We start from the raw sequence: 19,803 nt of genomic DNA on the forward strand, positions 1-19,803 counted from the left end.
CGGTTAGATCTGTTCGCCTCGAGGGAAAACAGAAAGTGCCGACGGTTCTGATCCCTCCTGGGCTGCAGTCAACGGTCTCTGTCGGACACCTTCCTACAGTCTTGTGGGGGTCAGTTTGCTCTACGGCTTTCGTCCAATCCCCCTGATACACAGGATGATTTTGAAGATTCACATTGACCACGCACGGGTAATCCTGATAGCTCCAGCGTGGCCGCACCAACATTGGTACACGTCACTCCTGCACATGTCCGTTCAGGCGCCTCTGACGCTGCCCCTGCTCCCGGACCTGATCTCACAGGACCGGGGCTCCTTTCGCCACCCAAACCTAGAATCCCTTCACGTCACAGCATGGATGCTCCATGGCTGAACCCGGTGGAGATGCAGTGCTCCCAGCAGGTCAGACAAGTGCTGCTCGGTAGTAGGAAACCGTCAACTAGGGCCACCTACCTGGCCAAATGGAAGTGCTTCTCCATATGGTCAGGTCAGCGAGGTCACAAACCGCTGGGGGTTCCAATCCCCATTGTCCTAGACTATTTGCCTCACCTCAGACAACTGGGCCTCTCCCTCTCCTCGATTTGTGTTCACTTGGCGGCCATCTCGGCTTTCTATCCGGGAGAGGGGGGTACCTCGGTGTTTGCAAATGCGCTGGTCAGGTATTTCTTAAAAGGTACGGACAGGCTATTTCCACATGTGCGTCAGCCGGCCCCAGCTTGGGACCTGAATCTGGTCCTCTCCACCCTCTCGGGGCCTCCCTTTGAGCCTCTGGCTTCGTGCTCCCTGTTGTACTTGTCGTATAAGACCGCCTTCCTGGTGGCAATCACCTCGGCCAGGAGGGTGTAGGAGCTCAGGGCATTAACGTCCGAGCCCCTGTACACGGTCTTCTATAAGGACAAGGTCCAACTTAGACCTCACCTAGCTTTCCTACACAAGGTCGTCTCACAGTTCCACATTGGTCAAGATATTTTTCTCCCAGTGTTTTATCCGAAACCACACTCTTCCAATGAGGAGCGGAGGTTACATTCCCTGGATGTCCTCAGGGCCTTAGCTTTTTACATCAAGCGTACTAAGCTATTCATATGCTCGACTCAGCTCTTCATCGCAGTGGCGGATAGGATGAAGGGGCTCTCGGTCTCCTCTCAGTGTATCTCTTCGTGGATTGCGACCTGCATCCGGGAATGCTACCACATAGCTAAGACCCCTGTCCCTCCAGTCACGGCCCACTCCACTAGGGCGCAGGCCTCCTCTGTGGCGTTCCTGGCTCAGATCCCGACTCAGGAGATTTGTAGAGCAGCCACGTGTTCCTCTATCCACACGTTCTTGTCCCACTACACCATCACGCACCAGGCTAGGGATGATGCAGCCTTCGGTCGTGCAGTACTCCAGTCAGCAGTGATCTCTGACCCCACCACCTAAGGTTAGGCTTGTGAGTCACTTACTTTGAATGGACATGAACAACCACTCGAAGAAGAAACAACAGTTACCCACCTTTTAGTAACTGTTGTTCTTTGAGATGTGTTGTTCATGTCCATTCCAACACCCACCCTCCTGCCCCTCTGTCGGAGTGCCGGCAAGAAGGAACTGAGGGAGTGGAGGGTCGGCAGGCCCCTTTATAGGGCGCCGTAGTGGCACCACTCCAGGGGACGCCAGCGCCGACCCTATGGACGCTGCTAGGGGAAAATCTTCCGGCTGGCGTGCATGCGGCACGCGCACACCTACTTTGAATGGACATGAACAACACATCTCGAAGAACAACAGTTACTAAAAGGTGGGTAACCATTTTTTTCCATTGCAGAGAAACAGAAAAGATGGATTGGGGGAGGTGAAATGCAGAGTAGTGTGTGTGAAATTACCTTTGTTCTTCTTTGATTTTATGTCCCTATGGGTGCTCTACTGTAGTGTGAGTGCACCCATGCACTGTCGATTTGGAGATTTTCGTTAGCAGTGTCTATAGGTCCACACCTGGACACTAGACATCCTCACGCTCTGTTGTGAGCATATATAGGGAGGCGCAAACTCGCCACTGCTCCAGTTCCTTCTAAGCCACCTTTGTCTCGAGACAGTTCAGAGTAGTGCCCACTGTTTTTGTAGCTTCTTTGTTGTTTTAGGCTTAGTTTGTTTCTCACAGCTCTTTGGTGGTATATGCTGTCAGTGAAAGATTGTGACCAGCACACATCAAATTCTCTCACAACACTTTAAGGAACTTCCGTTTTGAGTCTATGGTTACATATTCATTCCTCTGCTACTTGTTCAAAACATCGTTTATGGTAGCCATCATGTCGGACAGAATGGTAGGCAAGCTAGTGGATTACTGATCTCGCCTCCCCCACCATCACTAAATTCTACAATGGTAAGGTGATCCAATGCCTTCATCCTCTCTTCTGCCAAGGCACCTGTGGTTATCACTGAACAAGACAGGGCAACTATGCAGCCAGTGATTGGCTGCAATCTCTTTAAATGTTTTTTTTAAATGACCCACAATGCAGCTGTGGTAAACATCAGACTCTGTTGTATAGCTTTGATGAATGCCTACTGACTTATTTTGGTGGTGGGCTACCAGATCTCCACCTGGCTGATGCTGACGCCATCAAATGACTGGGCATATTGCACATACGGTGATATATTTCTTTTCTTCGTGCCTAAGGTCTCCTCAGAGTTTCATATCAACCAGGACATTCGACTTCCAGTGTTTTTTAGCCAAAGGTTCTTTCTTTGAGGGAAAACGTTAGTCTCCATACTCTGGATGTAAGGCAAGCACTCACCTTTCACCTTGACAGAACTAAGCCTTTCAGGATACCTTTGCTAAGAGGATGAGAGGCCAACTGATCTCAATTTAGATACTCTGTGGGTATCTGGATGTATGCTAGCTTGCTATAAAGCTTCCGAGGTGGATCCTACTCCAGGAGTGATTGGTCATTTGATCAGTCCACCTTGATAGCCCTTCTCAATGACATTCCTGTCGGGAACATCTGCGTGCCATGGGGAGGCCACCACATGATCCTCTGTCCACATGTGTGATGGAATTACAGGTCTGATGCTCTGGAACTGCTCCGTGTGAAGCCAGCCAGGACTTGGTAGCATGGCTCTCCTCAGGGCACTCTGTCCAGGACAAAAAGCCTCCTTGGCTACATCCTTCCCAGTCTGACCTCGGAGCATTCAGCATCCCTGTTCCCTTCACACACTTCCCTTTGGTGGGGGAAACCCGAGGGCCCTGCACCCCAGCTCCACAGTCATTGGTTCCTCTCAGCCAGGGTTGTAAAGCAGAAGGGCTTATTGGTCAACAGCATCACACAACGCTTGTTAGCTCAGAAGTCAGTTATCATCAGACGTCACTGGTGTGGTGCTCTGTTCTGTTCAATGACGATAACAGTCAGCTGCGTGCATGTGTTCCCTCTGTGTGCTGTCCCGGTTCTGCAGATTGCTGACCACAGATTCCAATAAAGTATAAAGGCACCTGGCCAGGTTTATTGTCAAACGAAGCACAGTAATAGTTTCCAGCAGACTCTAGGGGACGTACTACGAATATGTGCCCCCTGACGATGGACCGGCTCAGTCAGTGATAGGACTCTCCACAGCCCCCTCAGCCAACTCCTCAGGGATGCATTCTTATACACAGGTACAAACAAATTACACATCACGCCTGACGTTTTGAGGTACAACCCCTCTACATGTTAGGGTGCCACCTCTCACCTGGTACATGTTGGTTCGAACAAAACAACTCTATCCATCATGTTATCCTTTTGACCCTGTCTTTAAAATGGGGCAGTCTGTTCCTTATTATCTCTGTGGAATGTGTTTGTACCGGAATGTTCTGGTACCATCCTGGCACATGTTCATCTTACTAGTACTTGGTACTTTTTAGGTATGTGTATAAATGCAATTATCAACCTTCTTCTTGCCAACTTCTGTGAACAGGGCCTGCCTCTGCCCCACAGCTTAACTTTGCTTTATGTTAGCAAAGTCTTGACTGTTACTTTAGTTCAGGCCTCGTGCCTCATACAAGGCTTATATTTCAGGGCCTCATCTTACTATATTAGTGACTTTCAGCAGAGTCCATCTTGGGAGAACCCCACGCCAGATGTCCTGAACTCCTGTCTCTTGTAGTCCCTCACCGCAGACTTCCTGGATCCTCCTGCCTGGCTGCCGACCCACCTGTTGCTCCTCCGCTGGTCTTTTTCCTGCTTCCTGGGCAGTGTCACCTGTTTGCACCCCCCTCCTGGGGCTCAGGTTACACAGGTCATGGGCCATTGCCTACGTGGAGGCAGCTGGGCAGCCTCACTTGCCCTGAGGGCCTCAGCAAAGGTCACACACCCAATTCCCACCACCTAGGCACTGGTGCATTATACAGGGAAACTGAGGTACATACAGTATTAGCATAGGACAGTGAGACTCACAAGCAGCATAACAAGGTGAATAAAACCCACTTTGTCAGAACATGTTCTCCAAGCATTACATATCACCCATGCCTCCAGATCCACGTGGCCTTTGGTGATGCCTCAGGACTATGCTGGATCCCCCTTCTCAGCACTCACCCTCATATTAAGAAACTGTTTTTGGCGTTTCCTACAGTAGAGCACCCATAGAGACATATACTCGAAGGAGAGGTTACTTACCTCTACAATAACTTGAGTTCCTCTAGATGTTTTGTCCCTCTGGGTGCTTCACCTCCAGCCCTCCTTCCCCTCTGTTGTGGAGTCTCTTTGGGCTTTGTGGTTGAGAAGGAACTGGAGTAGCTGTGAGTTTGCACCTAACTATATAGCCTTGCCCTGGAGCAAAAGGATGTGTAGTGGGCAGGCACAGACTCTGCTAACTAAAATCTTCAATTGAGTGCACAAGGGTGTACAAATCTTACAGTGGAACACTCATAGGGACAAAATATGTTGAACTTAAGTTACTGAACAGGTAAGTAATTTCTCCTTCAGAGGACAAAGTACTTAATGCACTAAAGACAGCTATAAATTCAGGAGTACTGCCCTGAATGTGAGCAAGGGCATTAAGTGGTGGTGAGTGAGATGGGGAAGGTGCTCAAGAGACAGAATCTCTGTAAAGATGTGGTCTGCACTAGGAAAGTTGGAGAACCACAACCCTAGATCTACCTTGAGATGTGTTTGTAAAAGAGGAGATTAGTGAGTCAGCAGTAGAGTAAGATGGGGTTTCCTGATTTACAGAATGGCCTTATTAACCCTCACAGCTCCAGATCTCAGCCTGCAGCTTTTGACGTGAATGTGGCTGTCCATAGACTCTGGGTTTGAGAGAGGCCTCACAGGATGGGTTTTCTGGGAATGTCATGTGATAAAAGTGAAACTTCTCACAGCAAAGGGGATTCTGCTTTCTGAGAGGCTCATCTGTGCCTTTTTCTGAATACACAGCACTGGCTGTTGGGTCTTCCATTAGATTTAATCTCTGTGGCCAGTTGTCAGTGGCTTGGGAACCTTTCTGTTCTAGCTGAATTGGGAACTCCATGCTGATGTTGAAGTGCTTTGCAATAAGCAGGGTTAGTACCTTCTTTGAGGGCGTGATACTCATCCCTGCCTCTCCTTATCTCTCCTCTTTGCAGCCTGCCCCTCAGGTTCTGGATCAACATAATCAAAAATCCACAGTTTGTGTTTGATGTGCAGACATCGGACAATGTAGATGCCGTGCTCCTGGTCATTGCCCAGACCTTCATGGATTCCTGTACTATTGCTGACCACAAGCTGGGGCGGGTAAGCATGGAGGTGGGGTGAAGCAGCCAGTGTGTGCAGCACAGTGAGATTTTGAACGCTGTGTATCCTCCAAGCTGCATCTTGTTTTGGAGTGCTGTAGAGTCTGCATGCTCTAGGGAGGTGCAGGTTCAGTGAGGGGGAGAACAGTATGTGTTACTCCATTCAAGTAGATGGATCGGATCCCTTCGCTACTCTCTGTTTGCATATTGGGTGCTGTCCCTACAAACTGATGCGAGAGTGAGACATTTGGCCCGATTGTTAATGTGATATTAGAATGGTGCCCAGGGTGTGTGAGGTGCCTTCCCATCCCTGCTCAGGTAGCTGAAATACTTCTATGGATATGATGTGCCAGACAGGTTCCGAGACAACAGTGAGGCTGGAGAGGAGGGATAGATGACATCAGTAACATTACTAGAATGATCAGAGAAATGGAAGGCCTACTTTTAGAGAGAAGGCTAAAAGAGCTTGGGGCTTGTTCAGCCTAGCAAAATGAAGGCTGAGAGGGGATCTGGTTGCTCTATATAAATGCTCATGGGGGTAAGCACCAGGGAGAGAGAAGTGCTGGTTAAGCTAAAGGACAGCATTGGCACCAGAATAAATGGGCATAAACAGGCCATCAATAAACGTAGGTGGGAAATTAGAGAGAGGTTTCTAAGCATCAGAGAAGCAAGGTTCTGGAGCAGTCTCCCAATAAGAATAGTGGGGGCAAACAACCCAACTAGTTTTAGATTATGAACAGAATTCCATGACAGGGCCGCCTGTGATAGCAGGGGATTGGACTCGATCTAGGATCCTCCTTCCAGTCATTTGTTCCTACATTACAGGGTTACACAGCAAGGCTAACTCACAGCATGGGGGAGGAAGGGCTGTTTGACTTGTCTTTCAAATTTGATTAAATAAGATTTTCAGCCAGCTAATTTCCTGTAGATGTCATGGAAATGTGGCTGGCTGTAATAAAAGAATTAGGAGCAATGGAGCAATTTGCTTGTCTGTACAAGGTTATTGCTGTGAGGAGTAGGGGAGATGGGCCAAAAAGCAGGAAGGCTAAATATCAAACATGGGTAGAACCATATCACTCTGGTGGCTTGTGGCATCTCCGGCCTCAGCCCTATGTGGTGTTAGTCACTCTCTCTTTTGAGTGATGAAAGGAAACAAGTTTTGTTACTCTTTACTGAGGGGTCAGTGGCTGCAGATGGATGAGAGACGTTCCGGGAGGGCACTCCATGAATGAGTGGGGAACTGAGGCTGCAATGATGATGCAGAGAGACGTGTCATGAGAAGAAAAGCCAGGACAGAAATGTTAGTGTTCTCTGGAGCCTATAGCACTATCATTAGAGTCTAGACCAGGGGTCGGCAATCTTTCAGAAGTGGTGTACCGAGTCTTCATTTATTCACTCTGATTTAAGGTTTCACATGCTAGTCATACATTTTAACGTTTTTAGAAGGTCTCTTTCTCTAAGTCTATAATATATAACTAAACTATTGTTGTATGTAAAGTAAATAAGGTTTTTTAAATTTTTAAGAAGCTTCATTTACAATTAAATTAAAATGCAGAGCCCCTGGACCAGTGGCCAGGACCCAGGCAGTGTGAGTGCCACTGAAAATCAGCTGGCGTGCCACATTCGGCTCACGTGCCATAGGTTGCCTACCCCTGATCTAGGCTATGTCAGGGTCACCTTTCTCTGTTGGAGACCAAGCTAGATGGAAATCCCTGAGTCTGTGTTAATGGACAGAGTCGGCCCTGCCTGACATTTGAGGTCATCACTTCCTGTTCTTTAACAGTTAGTACAGCACATTTCCTCTGTTAGGCAGGTGGTACTAGCCTATTAGGATGATGCTGCCCCAGGTCCTTAGTGTATCTGTCTGGGGGCCTCCCACTAAGAAATACAGATTGGATACAGCCATGTGATGGCTGTTGTCTCAGGCACCCACTCCCCACCCTGGAGGTGGCAGGGAATGGTCCCTAGTCTGTGCTCATGTTGAGAAATGTTTGCATAATTGGCGACCCATGTGGGTACCTGGAGCCTGGGGCATGGCCTCCCTGCCCCTGTTGTGGGAGGGGATTGCCTCTTCTCTGCACATCTTGTAGGGAAGGGACAGGTTCTGCCCACCTCTATGAGAGCAGGAGAGGGACAGAGGCTGCCTGCCGCTGTGGGAACCCGGCATTTGTGTCTCCTCTCCCTGGCCTTGGTTTCTGTAACCTGTCAGTCTGTTTCTGGCCTTTAAAGGACTCGCCAATCAACAAGCTGCTCTATGCCCGGGACATTCCTCGCTACAAGCAGATGGTGGAAAGGTAAAGTCTGAGTGAGCAGGTGGGGACAGCTGGGTTGTTTGGCAGGGGGAGGAGGCAGCAAAGGAGCAGATACTGCATTAACTGCCCATGCTCTCCTATTGCGTAGGTACTATGCAGACATTCGCCAGACCATCTCCGCCAGTGACCAGGAAATGAACTCTGCCCTGGCTGAGCTGTCAAGGGTAAATAAAGCAACTTATTTCAGAAATGAGTGCATTTTCCACTGGGTTCCACAAGGTGGGCGGTCTGCCTCCCTGACAAAGGGTCTGCATTAGCCTTTTCCCTAGAATATCCCACTAGATTTCCAGTGTTAGTATCAGCAAGGGCCAGACATTTTAACCACTGCATCAGGACTTGGCTCATAGGAGCTCAGTTAAAAAATAGCGGCTGCTGGTGTCTTGTCAGTGCTAGCCTCAACACCATTGCTAGCACCAGTGGAAAGTTTTAGAGGGGAAAAGACCAATGTAGCTAAGGTTTCTGAATGCAGGAGCAACTGGGTCTCTGCTCACTTTCCCCTTAAATGTGATCCATGTGTACCACTATTCCGTTCTAGGTTTTTCTCTAAATCTCTTTGCTCTTGCTCCCAAGCTGGGTTTAGAGGCTTTCTGGAGCTTTACCCACTGAGCTCCCTGGGCAGCAGAACTTGGGTGAACAGTTGTCTTGGTGTTGCCCAAAGATTTTGGCTAATTATGTGTTTGTTATATTACCATAGAATTACTCAGGTGAACTCAATTCCATGGTGGCTCTGCATGAACTCTACAAATACATCAACAAGTACTATGACCAGGTGAGTGCAGCTCTGGCTTACTGGCCCCAACCTCAGAGGGTGATTTCATACACATCCCTCCCCGCTGTTACCTTATGCTTGCCCTTCATAGGTTCATCTAGTCCTGTCTCTTGCTGGATTTGTGAATAAAGAAATTAATAGTTAAGGGCATCATAAATGTTCCACTGCCCTCATAGTATATAGGCCCGTGTTTTTAAAGGTATCTAGGCAATACTGTGCTCAGTGTTGTAACTCTTGGTGACTGAAGTGCCCAAATCTCACTTTCAAAAGTGCTTTAGGTACTTAGAGCCTAAATCTCTTTTGAAAATGAGGTTTAGACTCCTAAATCAGGTGTTGCCATGGTGAGTGCAGCAATGCCTAAACACATTTAAAAACCTAGGCCAGATTGATTGACCTCATCAAATAGGAAGAAATGTATATTATGTCACAACAAAAGAGCCTTCACTCTCACCCAGGGATTGTCAATATTGATGTGGTTTTGTTATCTAAATATTTTAGTTTAAGGCTTAGCTTAAAAGGGAAATATGATCAGTTAAAATATTTATCAATTAACCATAGAAGTATTTGAGATTGCAGTTTCTTGATATTGTTATGTGTATTTTAATAGGTAAAGTGTACAATATAGATTGTTATGGTGAAAATTGTGCATAAGGACTTACATTTGAGACTGTTTAATGTTTACATATTTAATTTTTGTTTCTTTTTTGGAGGGCTTTGTGTTAGTTGAGATTACTGATGAAAGAATATTATCTTCTTTGGGGAAGAGTTAAGGCTGTTTTGCTGCAATGAAACATGCATTTCTTTGTACTTACTGAGAATAGTGACTTTTACATTTTCAGTGTAAGATGTATGCATTTCCGTGTATCTAACTGGTAAGGAAATGACGTTAGAGAGACAAGAGTGGGTGAGGCAATATCTTCTATTGGACCAACTTCTGTTTGGTATGCTTAGTATGAAAGCTTGTCTCTCTCTCAGCAGTCAGAAATTGGCCCAATAAAAGATGCTACCTCACCCTAATATGCTGGGACCAGAATGGCTACAGTAACACTATAAACAACAGAGGAATTGATGTCAAGTGACTACTCTATTGTCACTTAGCAGTTTTTATTGACTTTTTTAAAATGAAGATTTGTTGCCGTTAGCACCTCCCTTGGTTTTTGCTTAACTTTTTTCTGTAGATAAACAAAATTATTTAAAAAAAAATAAACAATAAAAGGGATGAGCATTGTTTGCAGGAGAGGAGTGGGTGATGGCACAGAGGAAAACATAGGGTGCCCAGAGGGGATTACCACTAGGATGGCAAGGCTGCAGCAAGTCCCTCTGAGTCATACCGTCACTGTGGATCCCAATACCCATAGCTGCAATGGAATTGAGGCTTGCTCTCAGCCAGGGGAATCTGCTTCTAATAGTATTCTGTGCACAAGGGAGGTTGCCAGTGAGCTCTGAGTCTTGTTGCAGATCATCACAGCCTTGGAAGAAGACCCGACAGCCCAGAAGATGCAGCTGGGATACCGACTGCAGCAGATCGCAGCTGCTGTGGAGAACAAAGTCACTGATTTGTGACCCAGACAAACAGACTATGATGCTCTTGGGTGGCTGAAAAGAGGTGAATAGTGCTGCTCATTGGAACTTCATAGCTACACACAAGGTGTCCCACTGCCTTTGGAACCAGACACTCTGGGGAGCTGGCATGTGACACAGGAGGAGGTGGCCAAGAAAATGCAAAGTACAAACGTCCTTACATCTCAGAGAATATTTTTTTACAGATTTTTTTTTCCTTTTTTAAAATGTACTTTAATTCTGAGAGTTTCTACAAACCACAATGTGAGAAAGAGAGACACCAGGCACCTTCTTCCCACATGTTGTGAATGTGCCAAGTTTCCAAACAATATTGCGAAGGAGCTGGATAACACAAGAGCTTCAGAACAAAGCTAAAGATCATACCTGGCTTCATGTGAGCCTCTAGCCTCATTTGGTACTAGCACCAGGGATAGGAGAGACTAGTGCTGTGCCTGCTGCCCTGAACATTGTATAACCACCACCACTATGATGGTAATATACCAGGCTACTGCAGTCATGGTAGTGCTGGACAGTAAGTGTGTGAGCTTCCTGAGCCCTCATGGAACTAGTTGGGGCATTAGGACTGATTTCACCTGTTGAGAGTTTACCACACCTAGGCCAATCCCTAGGGACCAGAGTGTACTCCTCCTGCATACAAGCCTAGAAGCAATCCGCCTGCAGTGTGGCCCACCTGTTCCATGGCCTGAGCTGAGGAGCATCTCCCAGAGCATGAACATCAGTGCACTGGAGGGGTTGTGCCTGGCACCCCAAAATACTGAATGTAGGGTTGAGAAATAGACTGAGGAGGAGATGAGAAAAGTCACTTGGTCCCAGGATTCTAGTCTTCCTCACTGCTTGTCAGTGACTCATGCTAATGAGACTAACATGCTCACCAGTTCCAGATGTTGACCCAGTAGGGTCAACCTAGTTCTAGTGTAAGCAGGCACCAAGCTACTGACATCTATGGAGCTATACTCACTTTCCCCTGGACTGAATTTAGCATGGCTTGGGGAGGGGGCAAGGTGAACTTACTGAAGTGCCTCTAACCTAGATGTATGTCTGGCCCTCTGGTTCTCTGTGGTCAGATGCTGTCCTGCCACTTGGAAAGCACAGTGAAGGCCTTGTACCTATTTCCTTTCTCTAACTTGTAGCTATTTTGGTACTATGAACTGGATCTGTAAATACCCTCAAAATTACAAAGTATTCACATGCTCAAGGGGAATGTTAATTTTGTTTTTCTGAGACAATACTTCACTTGGATGAGCACCTCCTTGGACACTGTCATCATCACAAACTCCCCGGGCTAAGCACTGCCTGTGTCAAACTGCTTCTGCCTAGTCTGTGCCCCACTGGGCAGATCAGGGGCTTCTGACTTTTTCAGAAACATCTAGAGTTTCATAATAACAATTGGCTTTTCCCCAAATTTCTCACTAAGCTGAAATGGTTTCAGGGCTCAATCTCACAACCAGATATACCTTCCTCATCTTTATCTCAGCCTAAAATGAAACTTCAAATACGCCCCTGAAGCTGAATTTCTTCTTCTCAAATTCTCCTGTGTGGCTCCAATTTAGTGACCTGCTGCCAACTTAAAATCTTAGTGGAAATCCTGAACCGTTGCCACAGCCCCAAAAGAGCAGAGCAAAGGAACCAAGTGGCCAGGAGTCCCAATGGATGAGCACCAGGAGAGGGTACCAAACAGCGACCATGCTCTGTAAAATGACCAGCCCCTCTGGTAGGGATTCCCTCTTTCCAAATTGAATGGAACCAAACTCAGGCTGTGCCCTAGACCCTCCCACCCTTGGTCTGAGTTTGGTTCCATCCTCTCAGAGAGGACTAAAGGAGTTCCCCTCCCTCCACACCTAAGCAGGGCTTGAGGTAACCCTTGCTTTCTTGCTGGTCAGAGGGGAGGGATTTCTCTGTTTCATTCCCCCAGCCATGTCTCCCCAACTGAGCATGTGGGAGAGTGTCTTTGGTTTCCTCTTACCCATTTGTCCCCCTCAGTGGAGCCAGGAATAGCTTCAGTGCTGAATGACACAAGCCCTGTGTAGCTGAAACAGACCCTGTACAGAGCGCACCTTCGAGTGCCAATTCACGCCTTTTGCCTGTAACTGATGATCACATGGAGGTGGCTAGACTTCAGCAGAGAAATATGGGGTCTTTGTTGTTGTTTGTGTTACCTGGAGGTGCCAGCCAGATGAGAGCCCTGTTGGGCTGAGCCGTCTGCAGTCATACAATAAAAAACAGCCCCCGGCCCCAGAGAATTTGCAAGTCTAGGTTCAGGCAAAACTTAATAGGCAGGTGAAACAAATGTGGGAGGGAGGATGGGTAAGAGTTATGATCCCATCTGTGCAGTGCCAAGCAAACCTCCCAGAGTTGGGGAGCATGAGATTCAAAACTCTTTTGGCATCTGTCTTTATAACTTTTCCAACCAGACACCAAGAGCTGTCAGACTTTCCTCCGCTGTTTGTGGCCCAGCATTGCCTTTGCCTCTCCCACATTGTGGAAAATCTTTTCTCTGCGCTCTCACAAAGTCCTGTCAGTCAATTTGAGAGGAGGGGAATTCTCTTGTTTATCCAGGATTTACATTAACCTGAAGTCAGGTGCTGGTCTCTGTGACCAACCTCTCCCCGCCAACTCTTGGCTCCTACTTGGATCCATCAGCTTCTCCCCTTGAATTTGCCTGCCAGAGTGTGATGGCAAGGTCAAGGAGTGTACACCTTTGTCTGTGTACCTTGATCAGGACTGAGGTGGGTGTGGGTACCATTCAGTGCCTCTCCATGGAGATAACAGATTTCTTGTTTCTCCAGGGACGTGCGTGTGATTTGCCCATATAACAATAATATTAACAAAAAGAAGAGTCATTTAAAAACACTGCAAAAATGGTGTCAAAAGAAAATAAAATGCTTAACATCTCCAGATTGACCCGTCTCAAATGCTAAATAGGATATGACATTCTCAGCTTAGTCACAGTGAAAACAGAAAAGTTGATAGCATACATTTCTCCTCCAATCTGTCACCATCACACTGTCAGATACCAACTCCCTTTTGCTGTATCCTGGACCCACTTTTTAATATCCCTGTGACTTGGTCAGTTTACAGGTTCAGACATGCCCCCTCTGGTCTCTCCATTCGTGCCTCTCCCACATGGTAAAGTCCATTACCTCAACAGGGTGAGGTTTCATTAACGCTTATACAAAAGTCTTTAATAAGAATTCCTGTTGGGGAGGTGGTAGATTTCTAATTACCCCTGGGAGGTTCCACTCAGCCTTCCTATCTCCATGGTTGCTGTGTCAAAAGCCCCAGGGATTTCTGTTTCCTTAGATCGCCTTTGCATATGTACCATGTTCCTACAGGACATGGCTTCTGTTGGAGCTTGGTCATGCCGTCCTGCTGCATACACCTGGTCTCTGTCTCTGCAGGACACAGAGATAGCTCTTTACATTTGTTTTATTAATTTCTTGCCATGAAACATAACTTTTTGACAGACCTTAGATCCTCTCTCTCAGATACGAAGTGGTTTTTGCCTGGGGGATGAGAGGGAGAAGTTAGCTTCCAGCTGTCAGAATAGGGGAGGGGAAACTGAAATGGTAATCAGTGTTGCAATATAAATTGTCATCAGTAGATTTCAGTTAACCCCCCCCTTACATGATGAGACTCTACAGTTTGTCTCTCCAGCTTCAGATTCAAGCTGGCCACAGGTTTGGTGGTCACATTCAGAAGTTTTTCTTTACAACCATAAGCATTTAAAAATGTATAATGAAATCTTAAATTCTGCAGAAGCTGATGGGATCTGGTTCAGTGAAGCACCATGTGCTGCCTCAGTCTGATCCCTGGTTCCCTTTAGATGTCACTTTTTGGTGCCTTTCTCCCTGGGCTGATTGCTCTGGGTTTTCAAGACACCCGGTGCATTTGGTTGGTTATTTCTGCCCCTCTGGCAGTGGGAGGGCTGTACATACACATCCTCCCTTGACTTAATTTTGTATTTTCCAGTTTGTTGTGGCCTGGCCAGCCCCACGTCCACATCCTACCCCTTCTTTTTGAGCTCTTGGATCTCCCAGCATGCTCTCTTTCTCAACAAATTGGAATTAATAATTAATATAAAAAGCTTGAAAACATGAATGTTGTTACATAGTGTAATAACTGTAGATACTATTGTGAGATGTAGGAATCTATTGGTGATACAAGAGCTTATGTCTGTAAATAATCAGTTTAGAACCCAAATGATTTTAATAAAGAGAGAATTCTTATGTGAGTGATTCAATAAACATTAATATACAACATGGAATGGGTGTCATGGTTTTGTGTCTTAAAATAATTTGGCTGCTACTTATGCTCCAAAATATGGTGACCTGAAGTCAGCACAAAAACATTGAGACCTCTGTACCAAGCAACATCCACACAATCTCCACATTCAGTGTTAAGCATGCTACTGCTGCCTAAGACAGCAATTCTCAAACTGGGGTCCGTGAGGGTACTCCAGGGGTTCCGTGGGCCCCCCTGATCAACTCCTCTGCCTTCCTTCCAGCGCCTCCTTCACGCCGGGGAACAGCTGAGAGGGAGAGGGAGGAGCGGTCACAGGTCGCACAGCACATCCCTTTCAGCTGGGGGGGAAGGGGGTCTTTGTGTGCTGCCCCTGGCCTGAGCATCAACTCTGCAGCTCCCATTGGCCAGGAACTGCGGCCAATGGGAGCTGTGGGTACGGTGCCTGCGGGCAGGAGCAGCGTGTGGAGACCCCTTAACCCCCCACCTAGGATTCACTGCCAGAGCAGTGCTGGTCACTTTTGGGAGCTGCCTGAAGTAAGCGCCACCCCAACCCAGAGCCCCCCCCCCCCACCCTAGCCCTTCCCCCCTCCTGCCCTCAAACTACCTCCCAGAGTCTGCACCTCTCACTCCCTCCTGCACCCAAGCTCCCAGCCCAGAGCCTGCACCCCAACTCTCTGCCCCAGCCTGGTGAAAATGAGTGAGAGCAGGTGATGGAGGAAGGGGGCGTGGCTGAAGGGAAGGGGGCAAACATATGGCCTCAGGGAAGGTGGTGGGGCAGGGGCTGAGCAGGAGGGATTGGAGGGGCCTGGAAATTTTTAAATCAAAATGGGGATCCTTGGGTTGCTAAAGTTTGAGAACCACAGGCCTAAGGCACCAATCCTGCAAGTTTCTTCAGGTGGCTGGATAGACCCCTGCATCTCTGCAGAGCCCCACAGTCACATTGAGGTGCTGGGGAGGAATGGGGTCCCTTTCAAGTACAGCATGCAGTTCATAGTAGAAGCAGCAGGTCCCTGTTGCTGATGTGACTGCTGCAGTTCCCTGCTTTCACCAGGCACTGAGTCTCATCCCTCTCACGTCCCATGTTTTGCATCCTCTTGCAATTGCATGTAGCTACTGTCTCTGTTCCTCCAGTTGCTCCTTAGCTGGGTTTGTGCCACCGCCACCATGTAAGAGCCAAGAAGGTCCAGGACTTCTGTTGTGCTCCAGGCAGGGGCAGCAGGTGGAGGTGGCGTGCTCTGCACTGACTTGGCACAGGCATTTCCAGGACCAGCGGTGGCTGGGAAAGGGGTGGAGGTGGGAAGGCCGCTGTCCTGGGGCAGTGTCTGCCCAGGCGCTTTGGCCGCCTGCGATTTGGGGAGCTGGGAGGGGGGGTGTCAAGGTAGCGGGGCAACAGCTCTAGGGGGCACGAGCGGCCGTAGCCTGTGCAGGAGGGGCCCGATTCGTGCTGCGGGCTGCTGCACTGGGCTCCGCGAGCAGCTCGCGCAGCCGTGCTCGTGTCACATGGTGTGTTTCCGTTGACAACGCCGCCCTGGCGCTGGTAGGTAGGTAGTTCGGGTGCTGCTAGGGACCCCCCGCCCCCGCCGCTTGCCCTGGGGCACCCCGAGGGCCGGGCAGCTCCTCCCGTGGGTCAGGCCGGGGGCTCCGCTCCGCTCCCACCCAGCCCACAGCGAGGCCCCGGCCTTGGCTTTGTCCCTTGGCCTAGGCTGGGCTCTGCCCAGAGCCCGCGGGCCGGTGTGGGGACCTCGCAGCTAACGCCTCCCTCGTGGGGTTGCACCTCCCTCCAGCCTGGCTCCAAGCCACTGCAGGGTTCCTGGACCTCCCTGGTTCCTTTCCGAACCCAGTTACAGCCTTGGCCTTCAGCATCCCCTGGCAGCGAGTCCCACAGGGTGACGTCCTGTGTGCCCAGGTATCACATTGGGTGACCCTGGTTCTGGTGTTATCAGAAGGGGAGTAACACTTCCTGCTTCACTTGCTCCACACCAGTCATGTCCCCCCCCGAGTTGGCTCCTTTCCAAGCTGAACAGTTCCAGTTCTTTTAATCTCTCCACATTTCACAGCTGTTCCATATCCATCATGGTTTTTGTTGCACTTCTCGGTACTTTTTCCAATTCTAATACATCATTTTTGAGATGGGGTGACCGGGACTTTGCAGTATTCACGATATGGTTGTACCATGAATTTATATAGTGGTGTTATGATATTTATCATTTTATGATTTTGCCCCTTCATAATGGTTCCTAAACTGCCGCTGTGGTCAGCAGATGTTTTCATAGAACTAGCCTCAGTGACTTCAAGAGCTTTCTTGAGTGGTAACAGCTAATTTAATCCCATGATTTTGTATGTTGGGATTGTTTTCCAATGTGTGCATTTATCAACACTGAACCAGAAGGGCAGGAAGATCTGGTGCCCCCATGGGCATCGTCCTCATTCTCCTCGGATGAAGTGGTGGCGGGCACGTCCTCCACACTGCCTGCCATGAACAACAGGGCACACCAAGAGTTGCTCAAGAGGGTGGCTCAAAACTTTCTGGTCCCTGAAGGTCCTTTGAGTGTGGCTTTGCCCCTCATTAAGACTGTCCATAACACCACTAAGGTGTTGTGGTTAACACCCACCTCTCTTTCCTCCCTGCCCCCCTGGCAAAAGGGGTAGAGAGAAAATACTTTGTGCCCTCTAAGCGGTGTGAGTGCCTGTTTACTCATCCTCAGCCGGGTACTCTGGTAGTGGAGGCAGCCAGCCAGAAAGAAACGCAGGGACAACAGGGGCTGACGCCTAAATCTGAAGAAGCTATGTCTCTTTGGTAGGAAGGTGTATTCAACCGGGGGGCTTCAGCTTTGCATTGCCAACTAGTTATAATTCCTAAAACATGCTGTCCAAGTTTCAGGAACTGCTTCAGCGGCAGACTCCCACTCAGAGTTTGTGGCTGTCCTGAAGGAGGGCAAGGTCGTCACAAAGACCTCCTTACAGGGCTCCCTGGACTCAGTGGCCTCAGCAACCCAGACAATGGCAACTGCGATAGCCATGAGATGGAGCTCATGGCTTCAAGTGTCAGGGCTCTCACACGACATCCAACACACTATCCAGGACTTGCTTTTGACTGTTCAGGACTATTCTTGATGCTAACAGACACTAGGCGCCACAGCCTGAAAGACTCATGGACAACCCTGAAGTCCCTTGGGGTTCATACGCCAACCCTCCAAAGAAAGCCTTTTAAGCCGCAACCTGCCCCTCGTTTCTATTCAGCTCATCCTAGGCAGGACTATAGCAGGAAGTGGGACAGGAGTAATAGGCAGAGGCCCTCTCAGTCCTCCTCTAACCAGAGCCAAGGCACAGCGAAGCAGCCCTCAGCCTCCAAACCAAACTTTTGAAGGTATGCCCGGGAGTGACTCACCAGTTGAGATCCCAGATTCTTCCCTTCCCTTTGTGAATCATCTGTCCCATTTCTACCATGCCTGGGCTCGAATCACCTTAAACCAATGGGTCTTGAGCACAGTAGAATTGGGATATTCTCTCCAATTCTGGTCCTTCCTGCCTTCCCACGCATGCTCCTCATCCCTTTTCAGGGACTCTTCTCACTAGCAACATCTAGTGCAGGAGGTGCAAACACTCCTACAATTCGGGGCAGTAGAGGCAGTCCCTCGAGTTCAGGGGCAAGGGGTTCTACTCCCAGTATTTCCTAATCCCTAAAGCCAAGGGTGGGCTCAGGCCTATTTTAGACCTGTGAAACCTATAAACAAATTCATGAAGAAATTGAAGTTCCGTGTGATCTCCCTGGCTTCCATTATTCCCTCCCTGGATCTGGGGGACTGGTACGCCACCCTTAACTTGAAGGACACGTACTTTCAAATGTCCATAATTCTCTCCCACAGATAGTTCCTCCATTTCATGGTCAACACCACCCACTATCAGTTTACGGTCCTTCTCTTCGGCCTCTTGGCAGCTCCTCAGGTGTAAACCAAGTGCATGGCGGTTGTGGCAGCCTTTCTGTGGAAGTGGCAAGTGTAAGTATTTCCGTACCTAGACAACTGGCTAATCACGGGCTGCTCCTGGGCCCAAGTGGAGACCCACGTGAGCTTAGTGCAGACGACGTTCCACAGGCTCAGCCTTATTTTGAATGTGGCAAAGTCAGCCATAGTCCCCACTCAGAGGATACAGTTCATCAGTGCTCTCCTAGACTCTGATTAGGCCAGGGCAGTACTCCAGGTATCTCGCTTCCTTGCCTTGGGCACCATCATAGAGGATCTCAGAAGATTCCTCTTTACAATGGTGCAAAATTGCCTGAAACTGCTCAGGCATATGGCTCCTTGCATGTATGTGGTACAGCATGACAGGCTGCATCTCCATCCCCTTCAGGCTTGGCTAGCCCAGGTACACAGGCCAAACCAAGACCACCGAGACAAACTGGTCACACTGACTCCTCAAGTCCCTCTTGTGTGGTTTGACCAGCAAGCAATATGTGCGGGAATACCCTTCTCCAGGCCTCAATCATCACTGCCTCTAGTCACAGATGCATCAGCAATGGAATGGCAGGGCGCACCTAGGAAGACTCAGGACCCAAGGTCTCTGGTCACAGACGGAACTTTTGCTGCACATCAACGTCAGGGAGCTGCGTGCGGTTCGCCTCGCTTGCCAGATGTTCCAAATCCATCTACAGATGTGTATTGATATTGTCAGACAATACCACAGCGATGTTCTATATAAACAGACAGGGTGGTGCTCACTTCTCTCACCTGTTTCAGGAAGCGCTCAAGCTGTGGAACTTCTGCATCGCCCACTCAATACATTTGGAGCCCTCCGGGCTCGCAGAATAAACTGGTCAATCATCTCAGCAGGTCCGTCCAGGGCCACAAGTGGTCCCTCCGCCTGGATGTCGCTATCAACATCTTCCAAAGGTGGGGATTTCCCCAGATAGACCTATTCTCAACATAGTGCGACAGCAAGTGTCAGCAGTTCTGTTCCTTCCCATGAAGGCCCAGGTTCACTCATGGACGCCTTTCTCTTCCCTTGGAAGGGGCACTTGCTGTATGTGTTCCTGCCCTTCCCATTCGTTCACAAGGTCCTGCTGAAGGTCTGACAAGAGGGACCATCGATCATCTCGATAGCACCAGCATGGCCAGGTCAGCCACTGAGTCACTATGCTTCTAGACTTGTCGGTGGATACGCCTATAACTCTGCCCCTGGTCCCCGACTTCATCACGCAG

At 48.7% G+C, this 19,803-nt stretch overlaps 1 protein-coding gene across 13 annotated transcripts in view; it reads left to right on the top strand.

Annotated features, from left to right (window-relative positions):
• Nucleotides 1–14,627, top strand: part of PLXNB1 (plexin B1) — a 244,001-nt gene extending 229,374 nt beyond the window's left edge. For all 13 annotated transcript variants that reach the window (XM_050959798.1, XM_050959796.1, XM_050959797.1 and 10 more), the window contains 5 exons: nt 5,555–5,702; nt 7,931–7,995; nt 8,102–8,177; nt 8,708–8,782; nt 10,241–14,627. In XM_050959798.1, coding sequence (XP_050815755.1) covers nt 5,555–5,702; nt 7,931–7,995; nt 8,102–8,177; nt 8,708–8,782; nt 10,241–10,345 — 469 coding nt within the window. In that variant the 3' untranslated portion in view covers nt 10,346–14,627. The remainder of the gene's footprint in view (nt 1–5,554; nt 5,703–7,930; nt 7,996–8,101; nt 8,178–8,707; nt 8,783–10,240) is intronic.
• The last annotated feature ends 5,176 nt before the right edge of the window (nt 14,628–19,803 follow it).

This window comes from Gopherus flavomarginatus, chromosome 6, assembly GCF_025201925.1.
Source record: "Gopherus flavomarginatus isolate rGopFla2 chromosome 6, rGopFla2.mat.asm, whole genome shotgun sequence".
NCBI lineage: Eukaryota > Metazoa > Chordata > Testudines > Testudinidae > Gopherus > Gopherus flavomarginatus.